This window comes from Danio aesculapii, chromosome 1 (genome assembly GCF_903798145.1).
Source record: "Danio aesculapii chromosome 1, fDanAes4.1, whole genome shotgun sequence".
Taxonomy (NCBI): Eukaryota; Metazoa; Chordata; class Actinopteri; order Cypriniformes; family Danionidae; genus Danio; species Danio aesculapii.
The window spans coordinates 49,316,320-49,341,475 of record NC_079435.1 but is presented as its reverse complement, the minus strand read 5'-3'; the positions used below and the strand labels follow the sequence as shown (position 1 = coordinate 49,341,475).

Genomic DNA, 25,156 nt, shown 5'->3' with positions numbered 1-25,156 from the left:
AATCCAGATGTATATTTAAGTTGCGCTACTAGTATTAATGACCTTATACAAATACGTTATTTACGTTAAATTTTTAAAAATGAAGTGCAAACTGTATTGATCCGATTGGTCAGTCTATTCGCAATAATTTGCATACTGAATCGCGATTGGGATTTCTTATTTGATTAACTTCGAATTTTAACAAAAATAATAGCATAAATGAGCATAATTTATACCTAAACATTGTAATTTATAAATAACTAAAATGTAATAACATACAATTGGACAATTTAGACAAAACATGCATTACTGCGTTTATAATAGTTACAACCCAATAAAATATTGACAAAAATATAAGTATTTATGTTACTTTTCGTTTCCCAGAACGGTGCTGGGTTTCAGCTGTGTAAAACATATGCCAGATCAGTTGGCGGTTCATTTCGCTGTAGCAACCCCTGATAAATCAGGGACTAAGCCAAAGGAAAATGAATGAATGTTACTTTTCTTAAGTAAAATCATTAAATGACCCATTGTTGCACAAGAATAAAACCCGACAGTGTCAGACCATTTTGAGGGATGTAAACAAAAACGATGGTCCTAATGGATTTCCTAGTTTTATTTTTAATTTCCATAGCTTCCGAGAGTCCAAAATGAGCCACATATTGATAAATAATGTTGTGATAGCTGTGTTTACATTAAGTTATGATTGCCTCTTGTTGCAGTTATGAAATAGTTTGATAACAAGCAGGAAATGTAGGCCAACGATACACCACTTTGAAATTGTCTCTATTGGATCTCAAATAAAAAATGAGACTGTAACTTTTCTTATGCTTTGTATTATTTATTTTCAAAAAATGATATTTTTAGCACATAAATATCTTCTCTCACCATAACATTGGATCTCTCACATGGGAAAATGTTCTTTAATGGTCAAAAGGTGTGGTTTGGCCTGAAAACAAATGGTGCATAACTAGTCCCAGATGATATCTGAGCCATCAATCTATTTATTTACTTATGTGTACATATATATTTATGCAGTTTTTGTATTATTTTTATATTATATATATTTATATTATATTATTTTATTTGACTCTTATTATTATTGAATTATATGCAAACATTTAGACAATTTGTGTGCAATACAACTTGTAAAGTAATATTTTCTGTCTTTGAGAGAATGTATTATATGAGACCTGCTGTAGCTTTGTTTATCAAACAAGTAGTTTTAAGTGGATTTTGATTGTAAACCTTGCATTTTTTTATTTTATGTGTTCAAAAATGTGTATCAAAATCATTCAGCATAAATCAACATATATGGGCTTGGTCTACAGATTCTGTCTGGCCCTGTAGGAGCAGCAGGCAGAAGTCATTCATATTTAAACAACAAGGTGGTTTTGTTAGATGGAACTTGTTGATTATTATTATAGCAGCAGCCATATCTTTGTTTTATCAGTAAAATATCATCATCAATAGGTAGAACTATTGAGAACTGAACTTTATGTGTGGAATTAAATAATAATCAGATAGTAAACAAAACTTTTAGTCAGATTAGAATGAAGATATTTTCCCTCTCACAAATGTCAAAAGACCAGAGAAAACTAAATTTAATAAAGAAAAATATAGCAGAAATTCGAGCACAATGACACAAAACACTACATACTGTCAGAGCAAACTCAGTTTCAACAAAATCAAAAAAAAAATTCAGTGCTATCATGGTTTCAAAACATATACAACAAAAACACTGAAGCCATTTACAGCACTTACTGTATGTTTTTCATCTGCAATTGAATGTTACACCATCTACACTTGTGGAAAGTCACAGCAGTTTTGTATCAATCTGAGGTGCAACTTAAATGCACACAATGGCTTAAATAGACCTTACAGGATGTGATGTTTAGAGTAATATGTGTCTTTTGATCTACAATGAGAAGTAAACAAACAGTAATAAATCCCTGATCCTCATTGAAACATGATCATTCAACAAAAGGCACTTCTGGAGAGTGAAGACAAAGTTTAAAGGGCATAGTTCACCCTAAAAAATGAAAATTCTGTCATCATATACTCACCCTTCACTTGTTTCAAACCTGAACGATGAAAACCGGTAACCACTGACTTCCATAGTAGATTATTTTCTTACTATGGATGTCAATGGCTACCGGTTTCCATCATTCTTCAAACTCAAAGTGTATGCTTTTATAGTCAACAGATAAACAAAGCTCATAAACCTTGGTACATTTTTATTTTGGGGTGAACTATCCCTTTAAGAAATGTGTCCCTTTTTTAAAGAGGCTTAAAAAGCTTTAATTCCTAGAAGTCGTGAGGAATATGACCTTAACAGAAAAAAATAGTGTTAAAACATGAAAAATCAAATAATATATCAACCTCTGAACAGTGATTATTGCCAATACAAGTCGTTATTTGTTTGTTTGTTCAGATAATAATGCACGTTCCAAGTTATGAGAGAAAAAGCAGCCTTTGAATCAACCAAAGAGCTAAATCAAGTCATCGGCACTGAAAGGACAACTGAAAGGCTGTTCTCTTTTTCTCAGTGGCCGTGAAGGAGACACGATGATGTCATCAGAGTCGTCTGAATCAACGCTATTTGGGTTTTCAGTGGCTGGTTCCTGTTGGTGGATCTTCACGCCTGCTTTACGCCAACAAAACGAAAATCATGTTTGTCATTACATTAAACAGGTGAGTGACAATACTGTATTATGGCAGATCATTCACACACATACTGGCGTTATCACACATTCAGTACACACTTTTGTTTAAAATGAAAAGTTCCTTACTATTTACTCACAAGATGAATGTTAGAAACCAGTAGCCATTGACATCCATAGTAGGAAATAAAATACTATGGAAGTCAATGGCAACTGGTTTATAGTGTACACTCACCGGCCACTTTATTAGGTACACCTTACTAGTACAGAGTTGGACCTCCTTTTGCCTTCAGAACTGTCTTAATCCTTCGTAGCATAGATTCAAAGAGGTCCAGGAAATATTTCTCAGAGATTTTGATCCATATTGACATGACAGCATCACTCAGTTGCTGCAGATTTGTCGGCTGCACATCTATGATGTGAATTTCCTGTTCCACCACATCCCAAAGGTGCTCTACTGGATTGAGAACTGGTGACTGTCGAGGCCATTAGAGTACAGTGAACTCATTGTCATGTTCAAGAAACCAGTCTGAGATGATTCATGCTTTATGACATGGCGCGTTATCTTGCTGGAAGTAGCCATCAGGAGATGGGTACACTGTGGTCATAAAGGGATGGACATGGTCAGCAACAATACTCAGTTAGGCTGTGACATTGACACTATGCTCAATTGGCCCAAAGTGTGCCAAGAAATATCCCCCACACCATTACATCGCCACCACCAGCCTGAACTGTTGATCCAAGGCAGGATGGATCCATGCTTTCATGTTGTTGACCCCAAATTCTGACCCTAACATCCGAATGTCGTAGCCATAATCAGACCAGGCAACGTTTTTACAATCTTCTATTGTCCAATTTTGGTGAGCCTGTGTGAATTGTAGTCTCAGTGTCTTGTTCTTAGCTGACAGGAGTGGCACCCGGTGTGGTCTTCTGCTGCTGTAGCCCATTCGCCCCAAGGTTGGACGTGTTGTGTGTTCAGAGATGCTGTCTGCATATCTCGGTTGTAACGAGTGGTTATTTGAATTACTGTTGTCTTTCTATCAACTGAAACCAGTCTGGCCATTCTCCTCTGACCTCTGCCACCAACAAGGCATTTACACCCACAGACCTGCCGCTCAATGGATATTTTCTCTTTTTTGGATTATTCTCTGTAAACCCTAAAGATGGTTGTACGTGAAAATCCCAGTAGATCAGCAGTTTCTGAAATACTCAGACCAGCTTGTCTGGCACCAACAACCACACCACGTTCAAAGTCACTTAAATCACCTTTCTTCCCCATTTCTATGCTCGGTTTGAACAGCAGCAGATCATCTTGACCATGTCTACATGCCTAAATGCATTGAGTTGCTGTCATGTGATTGGGTGATTAGAAATTTGCATTAACGAGCAGTTGGACAGGTGTACCTAATAAAGTGGCAGTTGAGTTTACATAAGTATATCCTCCTTTGTGTTCAACACAAAGGGAAAAAAAACTTAAACCAGTTCAGAACAAGGAACAACAAATGATTTTAAATTGTTTGGGTGAGTGAACTATCCCTTTAAGTTTGGTAATAATTTATGTAAAATAAAGAAGTGTCTTATACTCATCAAATGTGCATTTATTTAATCAAAACTACTGACCTTTTTCTATCACGAATAATGGGCTCAGCAATTGTAACATTAGTTTGAGATTTCTGGATTTTTTATAGTAAAAAAAAAACAGCTTGTTATAATGATGTTCAAAAATTGTGTTTTCATATTACATGATATTTTTTTGTATTTATAGTCATAAACACACGTTCCTACAGTTATTAGTTTGAGTGTTTATTCCTAGTCATTTCTACAGAGGCCAAGAAAGCTCAAATGCGCTTGCAAGTTAAGAATACTCTAGACAAAAAAACTCTAACAAACTGAGAAAGCCTCTTCATCAATTTGACAACACATGCGCACACAAATTCTCACAACACATGCAAATAGAGAAACATGCTGCAAATAGCACTGACCACAACGAAAATGTGTTAGGTAACCTCAAATAGTGACAAACTCGACTGCTTATGGCTTTGCACCCATTTTTATCATCACCTGATCTCTGATAACAAAATCACATGACTTTTTTAATGCACATAAGGAAATTTATTCAGCAAAAGTGCTTCCATCGTAGTTTATCTGCATTTTTTCTTATTGAATAAAAAAATCCTACTTAGTAATGCGCATACATTTATTTATGCTCATTTTAAAAATCTTTGCATTTCCATCAAGCATTTTTTATGCAATAATCCAAAATGTGCATAAAAATAGCTGGATAAAGCATGGCTTGTGTCAGATGATCCTTCAGAATCCTTTTAATATGTGAATTTGTCCCTGAATACAAGTTTCTTCCTATTAATGATGTTGACAAGTAGTTAATCTGACTGTGTGTGTGTGTGTGTGTGTGTGTGTGTGTGTGTGTGTGTGTGTGTGTGTGTGTGTGTATGTCTGTGTGTGTGTTTTTGAATGCTCAATGAACAGCATTTGTTTGAAACAGGAACTTTTACAACATTACAAATGTCTTTAGAGTCACTTTAAATCAATTTAACGTGTCCTTGCTGAAAAAAAAAAAGATACTGGCCTCCAACTTTTGAACGGTAGCGCAATAAAAATAAGTTATGGGCCTCCTGTACTCTAACCTGGTATTGATCTTTTGTCTCGTAGCTTAACACTATAAGTAGGATTTATTTCCTCTGTGGCCTCCTTGCTATTATTCAGAGTTGCACCAAGAAGAGCGAATAGAATGAAAAACATCCACTTGCAAGTTTTAGAGAAAAATTACTAGCATGAAAGATTTAAAGAAGGATCCAAATGGAATCTCAGGGTCACTGAATGTTTTTAGACCTGTTTGTTATTCTGTCTTACTGATCAAATATTAACAATCAAGAATAATAACAGCATGAGATAATATTGATCTCTTCACGAGAACAGAGCACATTATTAAAGATGAATAATCACCTGAGCTTTGGGTTTTGTTCGTGAACACGGCCTGAGATCCTGCGGGTAAGACATACTGCTTTTTCTGATGTATGGAAGATACAGACCGTGCACTGCAAAGTCACATTAACATATTTTTGTAAGGACAATACATTTATTTTGTAATAAATACAGACTATATTAATCTGCCAATGTGCTATAATATACTGTAAATAACAAAACGTACGTATAGAGTTGAAGTCAGAATTATTAGCTCGCCTTTGAATTTTTACTTTCCAAATAATGTTCCACAGAGCAAGGAAATTTTCACAGTATGTCTGATAATATTTTTTCTTCTGGAAAAAAAATCTTATTTGTTTTATTTTGGCTAGAATAAAAGCAGTTATTAATTTTTTATGAACCATTTTAAGGTCCAAATTATTAACCTCTTTAAGCTATATTTTTTTCTGACTGCCTACAGAACAAACCATCATTATACAATAACTTGCCTAATTACCTTAACCTGCCTAGCTAACCTAATTAACCTAGTTAAGCCTTTAAGCTGTATAGAAGTGTCTTGAAAAATATCTAGTCAAATATTATTTACTGTCATCATGGCAAAGATAAATAAATCAGTTAATAGAAATGAGTTATTAAAACTATTATGTTTAGAAATGTGCTGAAAAAATCTTCTGTCCGTTAAACAGAAATTGGGGAAAAAAATAAACAGGAGCTAATAATTCTGATTTCAACTGTATATGAAGAGTTCAGATGTAAAAACCTCTAAATGCCATCAGAACTTTTCTTCTACAATCAACATTTTTCTCAGGCTCCTATGTCTAGGTTCAGTAATTTCCCTTTCATGGCAAAGTATTGGTAATTTTCATCACTTTTAATGTGAAGATTCAGATGGTATTTAGAGGTTTTTGCATCTGAACTCTTCATATAAAATATATACAGTATTTGTGAAATGTGAGTAGTGAATACACTATATCTCTACAGTATATCACCTGTCCGTCTTTGTAGTGCTGCGTTTGAGATGAGCCCTGAAGACTGACTGCAGCAGAGTCACTTCCTCTTCCTGTACGGCTTGAGTGCTCTTACCTGATTGGCTCTGAAAAATGGTCATCAAGATAATGTATTATAGTTCAGTTGTAATAATTGTTGCGATGGATCTTTGAAATGAGGGGTATGCATAAAACGTTTTTAAATAAATGTACTTCATAAATTCGTAAAAGGACAAGTTTTACAAACTCACAAAACATCTTCAAAAAGTATCCATGTTTTACAAATTTAGTTCAAAGTTTGATGATAAAAACTGAACATTTAAGGTTAAATTGGCAAAAAGATATTAGTAATGATATAAAGTGGAAGATATACAAAAGAGGGAAATTTATACAGTATAAGATACTTCATATGTATACTACACTCCAGTTCGACTTTTTTTGAATGGGATGTGTTATATTTTTGTATGGTACTGTGTGTTATATTAAGAGGAAACCAATAAAAACTTCACTTTCAAAAAATAAATTCATCATAATACAATAAAATAATAATAGTGAAATCATTTTTAAAATCAAAATAATCTTTTTATATTTCCTTTATTTTTAAAAATATAATTTATTCCTGTAATTCAAATCTGAAGCACTTGATGCTTTACTGTCATTTATCAATGCTGAATAAAAATAATAACGTGTGTCGATAAAATGTCAATATACGGTATATACAGCTATGGAAAAATAATAACTAGGAGACCATTTGAAAAAGTTGCTCTGAAATATACTGAATTTACTTAATATAATGAGTTAAAAGGTACATATTTTTATAAATCCATAAAGGTATCTGAGATATATTCGCCCCAATATTGTCATTTAAATCGCCTTTTAGTGGCAGAAAACGATAACTAAATAAATTACAGTGTTTGAGGAAATTAATTCTCACTGTTAAAAAGTTAAAACACTGGTAAAGCTTTGTTTAATAATTCAAATAAACCTAAAAGCATGCCATTTTTTATTATATACATTAAAGCCCCAACTTATTCATATCTCTGGCAAATTCTGACAGGGCTCTATTTTAATGATCTAGGGGCAAAGTCCAAAGCGCATGGCGCAAAATCTTTAAGGGCTTGTCTGATTCCTATTTAAAGGACCGAAAAATATGGTCTGCACCCTGGTGCATGGTCTAACAGGGTTGTGCCTAATCTCTTAATAAGTTATGGGTGTGTTTTGAAGATAAGGTAAATTAAACCAATCAGAGTCTCATCTCCCATTCCATTCTGACTCCCGAAGAGTCAGTTGTGTCGCATTCACTAATTACATGGCGGACTTTTATAAATAGAAAAACTGAACGCTTCACTAGCGAGAAAACAGTTAAACAGACTATCTGCAGCGCAAGGATAAAAAACAAGCCTCCTCCATTCTTTCTCTTTACTTTTACTCTTTACTCCTTTACTTTTGTGGATAAGGAAACGGTGTTGAATGCACTTCACTGAAGACATCCATTAGCCTACATATTTAATTTCGTCCGTTAAGATTTTTCAAAACTATTTTTAAATTCAGTTCTAATTTCCAGAAAACGAATAAATTAACAATAATGACAAAGTGTGGTCAAAAAGTTATATCCAAACACGAATGCTATTTTTTTGCCCCATATGGTGATGCATACGTCTCCAAAACCCCACAGGTGGACAAATCTAATTTTTGTAATATTTTAATCCTTTAATTTTTTTTCATATGCAAAGATATTTATCTATTGCTGTACATCCTGTCTGTATTAAGCAATGTGTAAGCGTTTGGACCTGCATAGGCATATAACTAGCACGTTCTGCGCTGGACTTTATACCAACTTTTAGTTGGCCAATTGCGCTGTCTATTTCAGTTCTTTAAAATAGCAACATGACAACAATGCGCCTTAACACACCTCCTTTATAGACCGGAAGACCCATGAGTCCACAAAGTGGCGCAAATGGATTTGTTATTTAAACAACAGGGCATAAAATGTGAAAAGTGTGGTTGCGCTGGTCTGAAAAAAGCAACAAATCGCACCAAACACGTCTTGCGCCTTATTGCGCCGGGTGTATGATAGGGCCTTTAATGTTACTTATATTTTACTTAAAGAAGTTTTTTTTTCCACAGTGATGCCTCTTGTACATCATGCCAGAGGAATAAATAATTTCAGGCTTGACGGTATACATATGTTGACCAGTTGCCTTTTTATACAAATTTTATTTTAAATTTGAATGAAACACCAACAGTCGACTCCATAATAAAATATACAATCATGTTTTACCTGAACACATAACCATAAATCCAGAAAAACTGAGAATTTGAGTATCCTCTTAATCCTTTCCATGGCTTTATATTAGCTTCAGTGTACAACTATACAGCTGTTAGAGATTGTTAATAATCAAATGCAGCCAATCAGCACAATAACAACATATAATGCAAAGATCAAAAGAGGCAAAGCTGTGTAAAATACAGTCAGCATCCTGTTAAAATACCAAAAGCGGTTACCATGGCAGCAGGGATAGTTCCCAGGTCAGCCTGCTTCTGTCCCGCCAGATGCCTCTGTCTGATCAGATGTCCTCTGAGACAGGACTGCAAGAGAACTAGATCCTGTGCAGATGTACAAAAGAACAAAGCAGGACATTTAATAAGCTACATTTACTGCGAATGTACAGTATGTGTTGATGGGGTTGCACCGACCCGTTTACGGTGTAAGCGCCAGTGTTTCTGGATTATCTCAGCTGCCTTGTTTTTCTTTTTCGTGCCAAAATCTGATGGCGATGATGGTTTTGGTAACAAAGAAGAACTGTCTCGAACCTGTGAGATGGATTGTGACAATATCATATTAATGAGTTTAGTGATTTCTGTGTGTGTGCGTAAGAAGTATTTCGAAAGCATTACCTGAGTTGGATCTTGAACTACTTTGAGGTTTCTCTCCTCTTCTAGTTTCTCTTTTAAACAAGTGATTTCTACAATCAGTGCACTCATCTCCTGTCTGTGAATAAAAATATGAATATAAATGTATGCGTGTCCTCATTTGTTTGATGGTATGTATTTTATTTTACAACAAAGCATGTTATTTACATTTTTAGAGTTTGAAATTGAAGCTCTTTTTATCCTGAACACGTTTGTCCTCCATTAAAGATGTTCAGAACAATTATTTATGGTGATTATTGTAGGAAGAGTTCAATTTTATATATTTGAAAGACATACATAAATAATAACATGAAATGCAAACACTTTTAGACCAAATAATCATTCATCACTTATATTTATTTATATTGCTGTTTATTTCACTTATATTTTTATATTTTAATGTTTAAGATTAGGCATGTTTACTAGTAAAATAAAATAAGTATAGTTCTGTGGGTCTCGTCTATCAAATCTGATCTTTATTTTGTATTTTCTATTGGATTCAAGTCAGGTGATTGGCTGGGCCATTCTACAGATTGCTTTTCTTTCTCTGAAAGCATTTGAGAGTTTCCCTGGCTGTGTTTTGGATCATTGTCTTGCTGTAATGTCCCCTCTGGTTTCATCTTCATCATCCTGGTAATGTAGATGAAAGACTGAAGCAGCTGATAGGATGATGAAGGATGACGAAGGGTAGAGGCTTACTGAAGAACTACTGAGAGATTTTAGCTGCTGTCTGGGCTTTCACTGCCTTTTTACACCTTCCTTTCTTCATGTGCTCAATACTTTTTCTCTGTAATTTGATTTTATTTAACATAACTTAAATTGTAAACTACTGAATATTATTTTCTTTGCATATATGGATTTCTTTGGTTATTATCAACATCTGGTGAAAATTTCAAGTCAACAGCAAATATTAGAAATATGTTTTCTGAGAAAAATGGTGACATGTTGAATACTTTTTCCCCTACTGTTTAAAAAGAGCATTCTAGGTAATGTGTAAACTAGTACTAGAGTAAATAGTTTTGATTATGTTAGAAATAAATATGTAGGTTTAAGATATAATGGAATTTGTGTAAGTTCAATTAATTTCAAAGAGGTTAATATTGCTAATGCAAATTTTCAGATTATGTATTTTTATACACTTTCTTAATATTGAAAAAAGAAAATAATAATAATTTTTCACAATGTTAATTAATAAAAAGGTAAACAATACATTAATATATTTTTATTACAAATGATTTACAATTATTTTGCTAGTTAAAGTTTACAATGAGATAAAATATTGTGTTACATCTAAAATCTTCTAAAATAATGATCCTTCAAGTCTTCAAAAAGTACCCTGCACATAAAGTACAGTATATCGGCACATTTTTTTACAAGTGTCAAGATTTTAAGGATAATTTGTCACAGAAATTCTAAAATGTAATTATTGTTTAATATAAAAAATATTCAATTAAACTCTCCCTACAATAATCACTCTAAATAACATCTCTAAAAGAGGACAAACATGTTCAATATATAAAGAACTTTAATTACAAATTTTAAATTGTAAATGGCATGTTTGTTTTACATAAGATACATACCATGAAACGTGAGTACATACGACCTTCCAAAATATCATCAGCACAACAGTTCATAATGAATGATTCCTTCATTATTTTAATATTACACACCTGTGTGTTTGAATCAGGCTCTCGTGATCTCGGATTTGCTCCTTCAGCACATTTTCTACCTCTTTCAGACGTTCATCCTTTTCAGCAGATAAACGTCTTATCTCCTCACTTATAAGACAAAATCAGAATTTCAATCTGAATTAATCTCAAATCATTTTAAACGACTTCAAAAAAGTTTCTTAAAGGTATGATAAATGAGACATGAATGCAGTTATCATTACGGATATTTTCTGTAGTTATAAAAAATGCTCTTCATAATGTATTTGTTTTTATTCAGAAAAGAATTAATGATATAATCAATTTATGATTGATAATAAATGTTTGTTGATTACCAAATCTGCATATTCAATTTATTTTTAAAGCATTCTCTAAATTGCCACTCTGTAGACTGGAGTAGTGACTTTTTAGCCCTTTTAAACATTAAAATAGAAAACAGCTCTCTTATATTGTACAAATCTTTCTGTTTTTACTTTATTTTTTTGAGTTAATAAATGCAACCTTTTTCAGCTGAATATATTTGTTTCAAAAGCCTTTAAAAATCTTACTGAATCCAAACGTTTTGCATTGTAGTGTATTTTCTGTAAGTGCACTTACTCTCTCTGGGTTAGTTTTTGCTGTAGCTCTGATTTCTGTTCTCCAAGTTGCGTAACCACTCCATTCAAAAGCACGTCATTCTCTGTAATCATAGACGGCTCGGTCTCTACGTTCTGATTCGTCGATTCTGTATCTTCTAGGCTCTTTTGTGAAGCTTTCGGGATCTGAAGATTTTTCATCTTTTCCAATCTCTAAAAAATGAGATAAATAAATGACTTTTTCATGATACATTTGATTTTTGGTTTTGCGAATAAAGTTTAAAGTAACATAAAAACCTTTTCAAGCTCCAAGATTCGTCGCACAAGTCTCTGTTTACTCCAATCCATATAACCTGAAAACCCAAAAAATATGGTTTGTCATGTCACTGAATTCAGCACTCTTGCAGGTGCGGCAACCTTAAATCCTCAATATTTTCAGACTTTCTTTTTTCCAGCACATTTAACTAGCCAAGACAAAATAACCATTAACCAGAAGTAGTAGTTGTGATTCCAGTTTTTTCATCAGTAATTGAGTTCTTATGGCAGAAACAGTTAAACAGCACTGACAAAAATGGATACCTCAACATATTTCTTTTAGTAACGATAATAACTATATTTGACAGGTTTAAGCCAGTCAGGGATAGATAGAATGGGGAAAATAAGTATTGAACAGGTCATGTTTTTTCCTGGGAATACTACTACTAAAGGAGCTGTTGACATGGAATTGAACCAGATTTTGATAAAAACCCAAACAATACAAACATAAAAATAAAACAAAAAAATCTGAAAAGTTAGTTGTGTGTAATAACAATGCAAGGACACAAGGAGAATGTACTGAACTACTGAAATGTATTTAATACTTTATATAAAAGGCTTTATAAAAGACGCCTCTCATATAGAGAAGGAAGTCACATCAATTGCTCAGGTGTGAGTTTCTCACAGACTTTAACAGAGTGTAAAAATCTTGATGGTTCTGTGGGTCTCGTCTATCAAATCTGATCTTTATTTTGTATTTTCTTTTGGATTCAAGACAGGTGATTGGCTGGGCCATTCTACAGCTTGATTTTCCTTCTCTGAAAGCATTTGAGAGTTTCCTTGGCTGTGTTTTAGATCATTGTTTCGCTAAAATGTCCACCCTGGTTTTATCTTCATCATCCTGATAATGCAGATGTTGGACTGAAGCAGCTGATATTAATTTACAATGAGGAAGGGCAGAGGGTTGCTGAAGAACTACGGAGAGATTTCAGCTGCTGTCTGGGCTTTCACTGCCTTTCTACACCTCCCTTTCTTCATGTGTTCAATACTTTTTCCCTGGGTCACTTTATTACGCATAATTTATAAACTAATTAGATCTGTTTTCTTAGAATATGTATGGATTTCTTTGGTTGTTACGAACATCAGAGGAAAATTTTGAGTTAACAGCACCTTTAGAAGTTTATTTTCTGAGAAAAATGATGAGGTGTTCAATACTTATTTCCCCCACTGTATAACTAAATAGGGGACTGAAAATCCCAGTAGGTGGAAGCAAGATTTTGTCTTTTTAAAGTGATTCACTGAATCATTCATTCAAATGATTTGCTTAAATAGCTGATTCATTTTTAAATGCAGCAAGTGATTCTCATGTTTCTGTTCAGTGAACTGCTTACTCAAGCGATTTGTTTAAAATCTGATTCATTCAAAACTGAAACATTCAAGAAGAACATACAGTCTGTTCTGGGGGTTTTTATCAAGATGTCTTTTTTGTTATTTTGACAAGCTGTCATTTTGTGCAAACATTTTTCGGAATTGCATTTTTATTGTACACTTTGATGAAATATCATCAGTGGTGTACATAAAACAAACATTTAACAAAAACTCCAACAAAAAAAAAAATCTAAATTTACAGTGTTTATTTTTCTAGCTCACATTGTTATTGTATAGGTGAACAATTATACTGTCCAAATTGAAGTTTTTATTCAAAGTCTGACCATTTGCTTCTGCATTTAGAGTGGCAGTTTTTCGCTGTTGACGTTAGTGTGATGGATATATAAGAGCCATGATAATAAATTTAAGCCCCTGTTACTGTTAGTTAAGAAAAGTTCCGCCCCTAATCAATATTTAATTTCAGTTGGAAGTATGTCAACATACTGAAATAAGCAACTTCTGGTTCATGCAGAGTTTTAATGTTTTTCCATAGCTGTACACTGTATGTATAACAACATCATTAAAATGACAATTAACATATTTTCGCATATGATAAATATTTCTAGTTCTGCTGTGAATGCAAGTACCCTTGGCTCTGCATGCAGGGCTGTCTGTCATGCTCATCTCTTCATGGGTCAATTCTTTTTTGAGCTCCTGGTTCTCGTCCTCCAGTTGTTGAACAGTCTTTGTGAGTTTCAGAACTGTGGTACTAAGAGTCTTGTTCTGCCGTCTGCTCTCTTTGCTCTCTGCCTTATTACTGAGAAAAAAAAGAGAAAACAGATAATTAAATAAAGACTTCATGTCAGATCAAATGAAGAGAGACCATTAAATTGAATAAAATTATCAATGTATTTACCTTCTCTCAGCTGAATCTAACAGCGTGCGCAATCTTTGAACCTAAGCAAAAAAATTAAAGAGCATCACACAATAGCCCCAAAAAAGAAGTCTATACAGTTAAAGGATCTATATGATAGATATAAATTTGATTTGTTTGAAGAATTAACTTGTAACAAAACTTCAAAACAAGACCTCCTCCGGCCTCCTATGTTATTTATAAAGGTCTGCAGGCAATTTGTCTTATGTAAAGAACTCTCAAAAATGAAGATGTTTGTATGGTCTGTGTACAGTCACCAGTCTCAAATATACTTTATAATCAAAAGATAATAATAATAGTGTCATTTCAATGACCTCATCAGTCATCATCACTATAATCAAATGTTTTCTAAACTGCTGTTTTCACTCTGCTGTCATTTATGTATACATTCACATAAAAATCGCTCTCAGTTACATAAATGGCATCTGGAGGTTGTTATAAGTATACTGCTTCAGAGGCATTTCCATCTTTTTACACAAGAAATAACCCTCGCTGTTAGTATGGGGCGTTGAATCACATTCAGTCGCTTGCACGTGCACAAATGGAAGCACAATTTGCTGGCTGCAGTTCACTAGATGGCCACCGGTGTCGCTAATAACATTCATTCATTCATTCATTCATTTTAGTTTGGCTTAGTCCCTTTATTAATCTGGGGTCGCCACAGCGGAATGAACCGCCAGCGTTTTACGCAACAGATACCCTTTCAGCTGCAACCCATTACTGGGAAACATCCATACACACTCATCCACACACATACACTATGGACAATTTAAATTATTGTGTAAATTTAATTTCTGGGGAAACTATTCCTTTAAGTATGTTTACATAAAACAATGCAAGTTACCTCCTCAAAGTAGGTTTCAACAGTGATCTTCATTTCCTGCATGTTAGTAGTTTTATGGTCACTCTGAAGCTGACTGTAAAGGAAAATATACGAGTCATCAATTTAAGTACAACAAACATTCGACAAGCGTTCAAAAGTATCTAATTTGTATCAACATAAAACCGAGTGAAAATCTGAACAGAAAACGTACAAGTTTAAGATACAGTCACATACACTGTTGCTCTGAGCACATTTGTAGGTAAAATCTGCTCATTCTAATAGGAATCTGTACAATCTGAAGTTTTATGAGAGGGCATGAACAGGGCTTCATATATCACTAAGTGAAGTTTCATAAACTAATTTCGAGAGGAGCACGTGATATGATTGAGCACGTCTGGCCACTCATCTGTAATCGGTAATAATCCAATCAGAGTGATCCTAGTTTACTATAATTGGATCGTTTTCTCCCTACTGCTCTATCTTCGTTTGGAAAAATCCCCCCGTCCACCCCATCTCCTCCTTTTCCACCCTTTTCTAAAGGGGGAGCTCTCGAGACCTAACTGATCTCGGATCTCTGAAATGCTTATCGAGCCCTAGGCTCAAATATTTCCGAGCTCAGGGTTCTCTCCCGGGACAGCATGCCAAACCTGCTTTAAACGCCAAGCATATCAAAGTGGGAACTCTTGAAATTATTATTGATGTTTTGTGTTCACTATATTATGCTAATGCAAATCACATTCAATGTTTACATGCCCCCTTTTGCTTTAAAGACAACAGCAATCAAACAGAATGGACTCCACAGGTTTCTGTAAGACCTGAGAATCATCCAGACATCAACAGAAGCAAGAACAAAAGAAGTCTTTACTGATTTGTTTAATATTTTTCACGTGAAATTTTATTTGAGTCAAATTCTTGGACTCAACAACTGTTTTTCTCATGCTCACAGGAATATTTCACTCAAAAATGAAAATGTTATTCACCATTTACTCACCCTCAAATGGTTCTAAACCAATCTTACTTTATTCTGTTGAATAAAAACACAACTGACATCCATTGTAAATGAAATTCCACAAAGTATGAAAGTCAATGGATATAGTTTTCCAACATTGGTTAAAATATCAACAGTACTCAACAGAAATAATCAAAACTGTGGAGGGTGAGTTCATAATGAGAGAATATTCCTCTTTGGGTGAACTCTCCTTTGAAGCTCTGTGAAATGTGTTGTATTGATTCCTTATAACCTGTTTTGTATAATATAAACGAGTTTGTTGGGTTAAAATGTAAAATATAAATAAAATTAGCATCAAACCTCAAGGCGTTCTCTTTCTCTTTGCACTGCTGCTCCAGTCGCAGAATCCTCTGTTTCAGTCCATTAATAATCTAAAAAGAGAAATAATTGATTTCACATTATAATCATTCTTGAAATCATTGATCTGAACAAATGTGACAGTAAGAATATGTGCAGTTGTTATAAAGGCATACTCACTGATCTAGGATCTGTTTTTCTTTCCACTAAACTCCTAGCATACTCTGGGTCCTGTGTAATTAATGCAAAAATAAATGTTCAAAAATATTTATAAACTAACAAACACTCAGAGAAAAGGATTTTATGTGCAATACTGTTCAAAGGCTTAGAGACAGATATTAATGTTTTTAAATGAAGCATTTGATGCTCACTATAGACTGCATTTAATCATTCCTGTGATCCAATGCTGAATTTTCAGATCATTACTTCAATATTTAGTGTCAAATGATCATTCATTCATTTATTTTCTTTTTGGCTTAGTCTCTTTATTAATCTGGGGTCGCCACAGCGGAATGAACCACCAACTTATCCAGCATATGTTTTAGACAGCGGATGCCCTTCCAAGCTGCAACCCATCACTCGGAAACATCCATACACACTCATTCACACACATACACTACGGACAATTTAGCTTACACAATTCACCTACTTCACATGTACCCAGAGGAAATGCACCCAGAGGAAACCCAATAAAACCCAGGGAGAACATGCAAACTCCACACAGAAATGCCAACTGACCCAGCCGGGGCTCGAACCAGTGACCTTCTTGCTGTGAGGCGATTGTGCTACCCACTGCGCCACCGTGCTGCCCATCAAATGATCATTCCAAAATAATTTTAATGTGCTGATTCGGTGCTCAAGTAACAATTCTTACTATTTATGTGGCTGATAACAGCTTTTCTGCCTGCTTTTGTTCAGGATTTCTCAAGGGACAGTTCACCCAAAAATTAAAATTCTGTCATCCCTTCACTTAATTCAAACCTTTGTGACTTTCTTTCTTCTTTTAAACACAAAAGAATATATTCTGAAGAAAGCTGGAAACCAGTAACCATTGACTTCCATAGTATTTGTTTTTCCTATTGTGGAAGTCAACAGTTACAAGTTTTCTGCTTTCCTCCGAGTATCTTTCTTTGTGTTAAACAGAAAAAAGAAACATAAAATATTGGATCCACTTGAGGGTGACTTAATAGTAAGAACATTTTCATTTTAGGTTGAACTATCTCTTTAACCTCAAAAGATCAGCATTTATTTAAAATATCATTTTTGTAACAAATAAAAGTAAAATCTTCACTGTCCCGTTTGATCAGTTAAAAGTGTCCTTGCGAAGAAAAAAAAAATCTATTAGTATTTCTACAAGTCTAATTTCCTTTTAAAATACAAGTTTATTGTTCTTTTAGAAAAGTACTCAAAACATATGAATGATGGAATACACAGAAATCTGTCCTGTGAATAATATTTTTAAAAATGAATCACAGTGAAAATTGTTATTATCTTTAATACTCTCTTTAGAAACACTTCATCATTAAGGGCCACTGTGAGACCAAACACTCAATGTGGCAAACTAGAAATCATATTCTTTTCAGTCAGAAAGTATGAACGCACTTGCAGGTACCCTACAGCTTTGTGTCATGTGTGCAGTTTATGTGGGGTGTGAAACATTTATACTGTAAATGCAATCAAATTCCAGATTATTTCTGCAGCTGGATTTGCAGAGGATTGCTCATTACCTTGGCTGGGTCCAACAGCTGTTCGATTTGCCTGTCTTTCTTACAGCTTTCTTCTTCAAAACGCCGCAGCTTGGCTCTCATCTTGTCTGATTCAGCTTTTTGGGTTTGGATAGTCTGAGGAAAAAAAGGAAAAAAACGCAAAGCTGCATCAAATTTCAATGGAATAAAGTTTTGGCAATATTTATTTTTGATTAATTTACAGTTGTTCAGTTTTTTAAGAGCTAGCTTGCCCAAAAATATCTGTTAAACACAAAACAATATATTTTGAAGAGTTTTGGAAACCTGTAACCATTGATATCCATAGTACTTTTTTCCTACTATGTCAATGGTTACAGGTTTCCAACATTCTTCAAATTATCTTCTCCTTGTGTTCAACAGAGCAAAAAAAAAACCAAACTGGTTTGAACAAGTAAAGGATGAGTAAATGAGGACAGAACATTCTTTTTTGTGTGAACTATCCTTTTGACGTCATATTTCTGACCTCAAAATAAACTTAAAAATGCAAGAAAAAAAGTTAATTACATTTTTATTTCTTTATCCTGGTGGAATTTATACAAATATAAAACAGAAACTAAATTGTCTTTGAGCCAGATATATTTTCGACATATTACGAAATACTAAAATACATTTCAAGAACCATTTCCTCCAATTGCATTGAACAAATGATGTAGAATAATAGCTAAAAATAAACTTATATGGATTAATATTTTCAAAACTGCATCAGAGACAATACACTATCCAGGAACATTTGGCAGTCTATTTTTAACAAACTTTGATTTAAGACAAACTAATCCTAACCACTAATCCTTGTTGTACATATAGGACAGACAGTAGAAGTGAGATAAAGTCCTATTCTTCGAAAACATGCAGTCTGATGTAATCAAAATTCTACAAACTCATCCTCAAAAACACTTTTAAGTCACTGAGTGGGTTCGCAGCTTTACCTTTTTTAGATCGATTATTTCATCATACATCTCCTCCTTGTCTTTGTAGTCCGGGGTCCCTGGAACATAACCTGGTGAAAAATAAAATATACGTAAATAATAATTTACAGTAACATCGCCAGAATCATCAGAAAAATAACCGTTGCATTGATTGATTTTTCTTTTAACATTCTCTTTATTGCTTTTTTTTTAAGAGAGAAAAAAACAGAAAAATACTTAAATTCAAATTATATATACAGTGCTCAGCATAATTGAGTACACCCCAATTTGAAAAGAAATATTTTTATCAATTTCTCAGTGAATATAGGCAATCTATTTTGGTGCATTTAAACAAAACAGATTAATTAAAAAGATAAAATCTGCAAAATAAAATAAAATAAAACTACAACCTACAAAATTTCAACAAAATTGTTCTTTTTTTTTATTTTTTTTTATTCTTCCTCTTTAGTAACTTAGTATTTAGTGTACTTAATATTTTTCTATAACATATAAATATGAGTGTACTAGTTTGTGGACCATTATCGTTAGTTATTTTGTTTAGATAAGCTCCAGATTTGGCATTCAGTACTGACTAATCTAATGTATATGCACAAATATAATATTTTATAGCTTCCTATTAAAATATACATTTAAAAGAGAGATTTCTGAGCAGTGTGCTTATATATGTGCCCTCCAGAAACTTGCGTTCTGTGAATGAACGTCGCCTCGTTGTTATATCCCAAAGAGGGAAGAAATCACTTTCCCGAACTCTCACATTCAATCTGCCCAGTTGGTGGAATGAACTCCCTAACTACATCAGAACAGCAGAGTCACTTGCTGTCTTCAAGAAACGACTAAAAACGCAACTGTTTAGTCTCCACTTTCCTTCCTAATCTGTAACTGCCTCTCTGGCTATACCACTAACTGTGCCCTCTCTCTCTCTCTCCAAAAAAAAAAAAAATAAAAATTTTTTACTAATGCTTTGCTTCTTAGACTTTACACACCTGAAACTTGTCTATAGCACTTGCTCACTGCTGCTCTTATAGTTGTGTGAATTGCTTCCTTGTCCTCATTTGTAAGTCGCATTGGATAAAAGCATCTGCTAAATGACTAAATGTAAATGTAAATGTAAGTATGCTGATCACTGTCATTTTAGATTAGAATTATTTACTTTTCCAGTTACAAGAAAAAACAAAAAAATAAATGTAAAGCAAATAAGTAAATAAATACACAAAAATAAATATATATAGTTATACACAAAAAAGTAAAAAAAATATATATATATATATATTTTTTATAGAGAGGGTGGGGGGTGGAGGATGTCAAGTTACTTCAGAACACCATTGTTTCTGATTTATTGATTTTATCTCACCATTGGATGCAGAGCGGGAATATTTGGGCTTTTTCATTCCTAAGGCCTCCTTCAAGTATTCCGGTGTTCTGGCACTGGAAATGCTGCTCTGTGTGATACTGCAATCCATGACTTTTGGAGATTTTGACAATGACCCTGTGGAAATGAATTTGAAACTACCATTGCATGTCTTTTAGAAACACATTTACAGATTTTCAGCTATACGTTTTATCAGATCAGATTTGCTTTATGAAATGATTTATGCAATCAAATGATTTGAATTTCAGCTAGTTTGACAGTAAATAATATTTAAATATCTTTAAAACAAAAAATAAAAATACTAAAGTACAATTTATTCAGCAATTTTAGGTCATATTTTTTAAAATAAATAATTCTGCACAGATTATTTACATTGATCAAAAATTGCATTAAAAAATTACAACAAAAAAAGAAAATCAATGTAGTCTGTTACACTTTTCACACAAAAACTTTGAAAACTAAATTCTCAAAAGCTTAATTAATAATGTTGACTTCATCAAATCAGCTTAACAATTATTTCTGAAGAATTATGTGACACTAAAAACTGATAAGTTATAATGCTAAAAAATCTTCTTTGCCATCAAGGAATAAATCCCACCTTAAAATACATGAACATTATTTATTTACTTCACTGATTAATTAAAAATATATTAAAAAGTTATTTTAAATTGTAATCATATTTTATTATATTTGAAATAAAATTTTATTGCATCAATGATTTAAAATTTTACAATTAATACCATATTTTTGATCAAATAAAGACAGATTTTCTGAACAGTAGTGCATATTAGTGTAACATAATAAAAAAAAAAAAAGGAGAATACAATGTAAAATTGTAGCCACATAATTAAAAAAAAAAGGGGGTCCAACCATGTCCATCATCATGTAAGTGCAGCCAGACATCTCTGGGTGGAGCAGCTGGAGGGGTTTTACAGTTTTGGACCTGCGACCCCTTCATTGTCCTCCATGATGCAGCTGGAGCTCTCTTCAGTTGCAAGTTTGCACTGTTCAGATATGGCGACCCTGAAAGATTTGAATGAACACATTTTCCACTTAAACCAAATTATTCATTATTCTGAAGACATTTTTTTGCAATGTAAAAAATATTGTGCAGTGTTTAAATGTTTGGAATTCATTAGATTTTTAAGCAATTATATGTTAAATTACAAAGCAGGTTTCAAAATAATTCTATTTCTAATAAATGCTGTTCTTCTGAACCTTCTAATCAACAAAGAAATCTGAACAAATGTAAGACAGTCCACATCCACAAAATCAATAAGCAGCACAGCCGATTTTAGTAATGATAATAACAGTAATTCAGACACTTGAAATTGTACAATTATTTCACAGAATTACTGTTTTTTTAATCAAATTAATGCAGTCATGGTGTGCATAACAGACTTCAGAAACCTCCTTCTGACGTTTTCGAATTGCAGTGATTGTATACAGTATAACATTTCTTATTTATCTATAATGCTTTGTTGATATAAATTAAAAAAAGGTGATGGCGTGTTGTAAAAAACACTTACTAGGAGAAGGAGGTGGTCTGCCAGAAACTTTCTTTTTTCTTGGTTGCTGAAATCAAATCCAACAATTAGATATTTCAGTTTATTTCAAGTGCATGTTTATTTTTAAGGGCGACTGTTGGTACATATTTCAATGTTACATAAATTTGATACAAAGATCCAAGAATCAAAACACTTCAGCAGAACCATTGAACCTGAACGGCCAAAAAGCTAAAGATCTCACCTTTTCAGTGTCAGACACATAGCTGCTACATAGACTGTCCTCTGCCTGTAAAACACACAAGAAGAATTAGTTTTTGTGTCCACATACAATTAATTTACAAATCTTATTTTATACACTAAAAAATATTGGTTTGCTTCAATTTATTATATACATAAATTTTCACAGTATGTCTGATAATATTTTTTCTTCTGGAGAAAGTCTTATTTGTTTTATTTCGGCTAGAATAAAAGCAGTTTTTAATTTTTAAAAATTCATTTTAAGGTCAAAATTATTAGCTCCTTTAAGCTATATATTTTTGATAGTCTACAGAACAAACCATCATTATACAATGACTTGCCTAATTACCCTAACCTGCCTAGTTAACCTAATTAACCTAGTTAAGCCTTTAAATGTATCTTTACGCTGTATAGAAGTGTCTTGAAAAATATCTAGTAAAATATTATTTACTGTCATCATGACAAAAATAAAATAAATCAGTGATTAGAAACGAGTTATTAAAACTATTTTGTTTAGAAATGTGCTGAAAAAAATTGTCTCTCCGTTAATTCTGACTTCAACTGTATATATATTACTACAATTTATATATGAATGTGTTTGTGTATTGCCTGACAAGTATTCAGCTCAACTGAGTCAATACTTTGTGGAACCATCTTTTGCTGCAATTACAGCTGCAAGTCTTTTGTGTTATGTCTCTACCAGCTTTGCACATCTATAGACTGAATTATTTGCCCATTCTTCCTTGCCAAACAATTCAAGCAAAGTCAGATTGGATGGAGAGCATTTGTGAACAACAGTTTTCAGATCTTGCCACAGATTCTCTATTGGATTTAGGTCTGGACTTTGACTGGGCCATTCCAATACATGAATATGTTTATTTTAAACCATGAATACTTTTGCAAGCCACTGTGTGTGTATATATATATATATATATATATATATATATATATATATATATATATATATATATATATATATATATATATATATATATATATATATACAGTTGAAGTCAGAATTATTAAACCTCCTTTGATTTTTTTTTCCTTTTTAAATATTTCCCAAATGATGTTTAACAGAGCAAGGAAATTTTCACAGTATGTCTGATAATATTTTTTCTTCTGGAGAAAGTCTTATTTGTTTTATTTTGGCTAGAATAAAAGAAGTTTTTTATTTAAAACAAATATTTTAAGGACAAAATTATTAGCCCCTTTAAGCTAGATTTTTTCAAACCACTGTTATACAATGACTTGCCTAATTACTCTAAACTGCCTAGTTAACCCAGTTGACCTAGTTAAGCCTTTAAATGTCACTTTAAGCTGTATAGAAGTGTCTTGAAAAAATATCTAGTCAAAATTATTTACTGTCATCATGACAAAGATAAAATAAATCAGCTATTAGAAATGAGTTATTAAAACTATTATGTTCAGAAATGTGTAGAGAAAATCTCTCCGTTAAACAGAAATTGGGGGAAAAATAAAGGGGGTTTTCAGTATTCAGGGGGTTTAATAATTCTGACTTCAACGGTATAGGCTAAGAGATTATTTGCTTGATTTCAAATATAAACCATGGTACTAAATATGTTTAATATTAATTTACCATGTAATCTACATAGCTAACTAAAACTGTATGGGATCAAAGTTGTTTGATTTTTCTTGACATGTTATACACCATGGAAATTAGGCTGAAATACAGTAGATATCCAGGTGATGCATCACATGTTTCTGTAAGAGGTAACGTTACTGTACTTCAAGGTATTAGCATTGTCAATACAAAAGTACTTTGTGAGTGTTGTTGCGGTTTAAAAACTGTTAATGTACTTACCAGATCCTCCACCTCCTCTTCAGTCACAAGTTCTCCAACTACTACAGACATTATAGCCTATCTGATACCTGTCTTTATTTTATCATCACCTTTTACAAACAAAGGAACCATAACACTCTCTCATCGCGTGTGATTTATGGAGTTACGACCTGCAATGTCGGCGTATTATGGTGTCGCCATATTTCACAGATGTGCATAAATCCTGATATCAAACAGCATAAACGAGCTGTGAAATGGGTCTGTTTTGTTAAGAGGTTCCCAAGATGCAGCGGTTTGCTGATGTCGCCGTTAGGAAAAGCAGCGGGTCCTGCGTCGATATTGTGTTTGAAAGCTATACAGGTAACAGAGTAATGCTGCTCAGCCTCTTTTCGCGTCTCTCGTCGCTGTACGGATGTAATGGGCATTATTGTCGTCAAGCAACAGAAAATGTTTAACATGACAATAAACAGAAAACCAAACGTGTTTAAGCGCGTCAACGCTGCGCACCACTTGCGCACACAGTAAATGAGCGGTGATCTGGATGAAGTACAGCTTCACTCTTACAAAGTAGAAATTAAAATGTTTTTGGATTGTTTTTCTTTCCATTTCTTTTATTCATTAAGGCACTATCTATAGCATTTATTTATCCCCTTCCTGTCTATCTATCTATCTATCTATCTATCTATCTATCTATCTATCTATCTATCTATCTATCTATCTATCTATCTATCTATCTATCTATCTATCTATCTATCTGTCTATCTGTATGTCTGTCTGTCTGTCTGTCTGTCTGTACATTATTAGAACATTATTAACATATTACATAATATAATTGAATTAAATTTGATCAGACTAGTGATCAGAATAAAACGAATATTAACATACACACATATATATACACTCACCGGCCATTTTATTAGGTACACCTTACTAATACCGGGTTGGACCCCGTTTGCCTTCAGAACTGCCTTAATCCTTCATGGAATAGATTCAAAAAGGTACAGGAAATATTCCTCAGAGATTTTGGTCCATATTGACATGATAGCATCACAGTTACTGCAGATTTGTCAGCTGCACATCCATGATGTGAATCTCCCGTTCCACTACATCGCAAAGGTGCTCTATTGGATTGAGTTCTGGTGAATGTGGAGGCCA

At 33.3% G+C, this 25,156-nt stretch overlaps 1 protein-coding gene across 1 annotated transcript; it reads right to left on the bottom strand.

The window, feature by feature from the left end:
• Window positions 1-865: 865 nt before the first annotated feature.
• Window positions 866-24,468, bottom strand: iqce (IQ motif containing E). Its single transcript, XM_056461917.1, has 21 exons — window positions 24,023-24,468; window positions 22,202-22,246; window positions 21,982-22,027; window positions 21,323-21,475; window positions 20,435-20,569; window positions 19,084-19,154; window positions 18,140-18,253; window positions 16,593-16,643; window positions 16,416-16,486; window positions 15,128-15,200; window positions 14,266-14,306; window positions 13,997-14,166; window positions 12,024-12,079; window positions 11,749-11,939; window positions 11,155-11,262; window positions 9,470-9,563; window positions 9,269-9,385; window positions 9,077-9,178; window positions 6,575-6,678; window positions 5,607-5,698; window positions 866-2,623 (listed from the first exon to the last, which is right to left on the bottom strand). The coding sequence occupies exons 1-21, from the start codon at window positions 24,071-24,073 to the stop codon at window positions 2,472-2,474; spliced, it is 2,037 nt and encodes a 678-aa protein (XP_056317892.1). The 5' UTR covers window positions 24,074-24,468; the 3' UTR covers window positions 866-2,471.
• Between the last annotated feature and the right edge of the window lie 688 nt (window positions 24,469-25,156).

What these genes read in the sequence shown, in the direction of transcription:
- iqce (XM_056461917.1), bottom strand. Translation starts at nt 24,073, where the DNA reads ATGTCTGTAGTAGTTGGAGAACTTGTGACTGAAGAGGAGGTGGAGGAT. An exon ending in ATGTGTCTGACACTGAAAAG is followed by an intron (nt 22,028 to 22,201) that starts GTGAGATCTTTA and finishes ATTTGATTTCAG; the next exon opens with CAACCAAGAAAAAAGAAAGT. An exon ending in TTCCCGCTCTGCATCCAATG is followed by an intron (nt 19,155 to 20,434) that starts GTGAGATAAAAT and finishes ATTTTTCACCAG; the next exon opens with GTTATGTTCCAGGGACCCCG.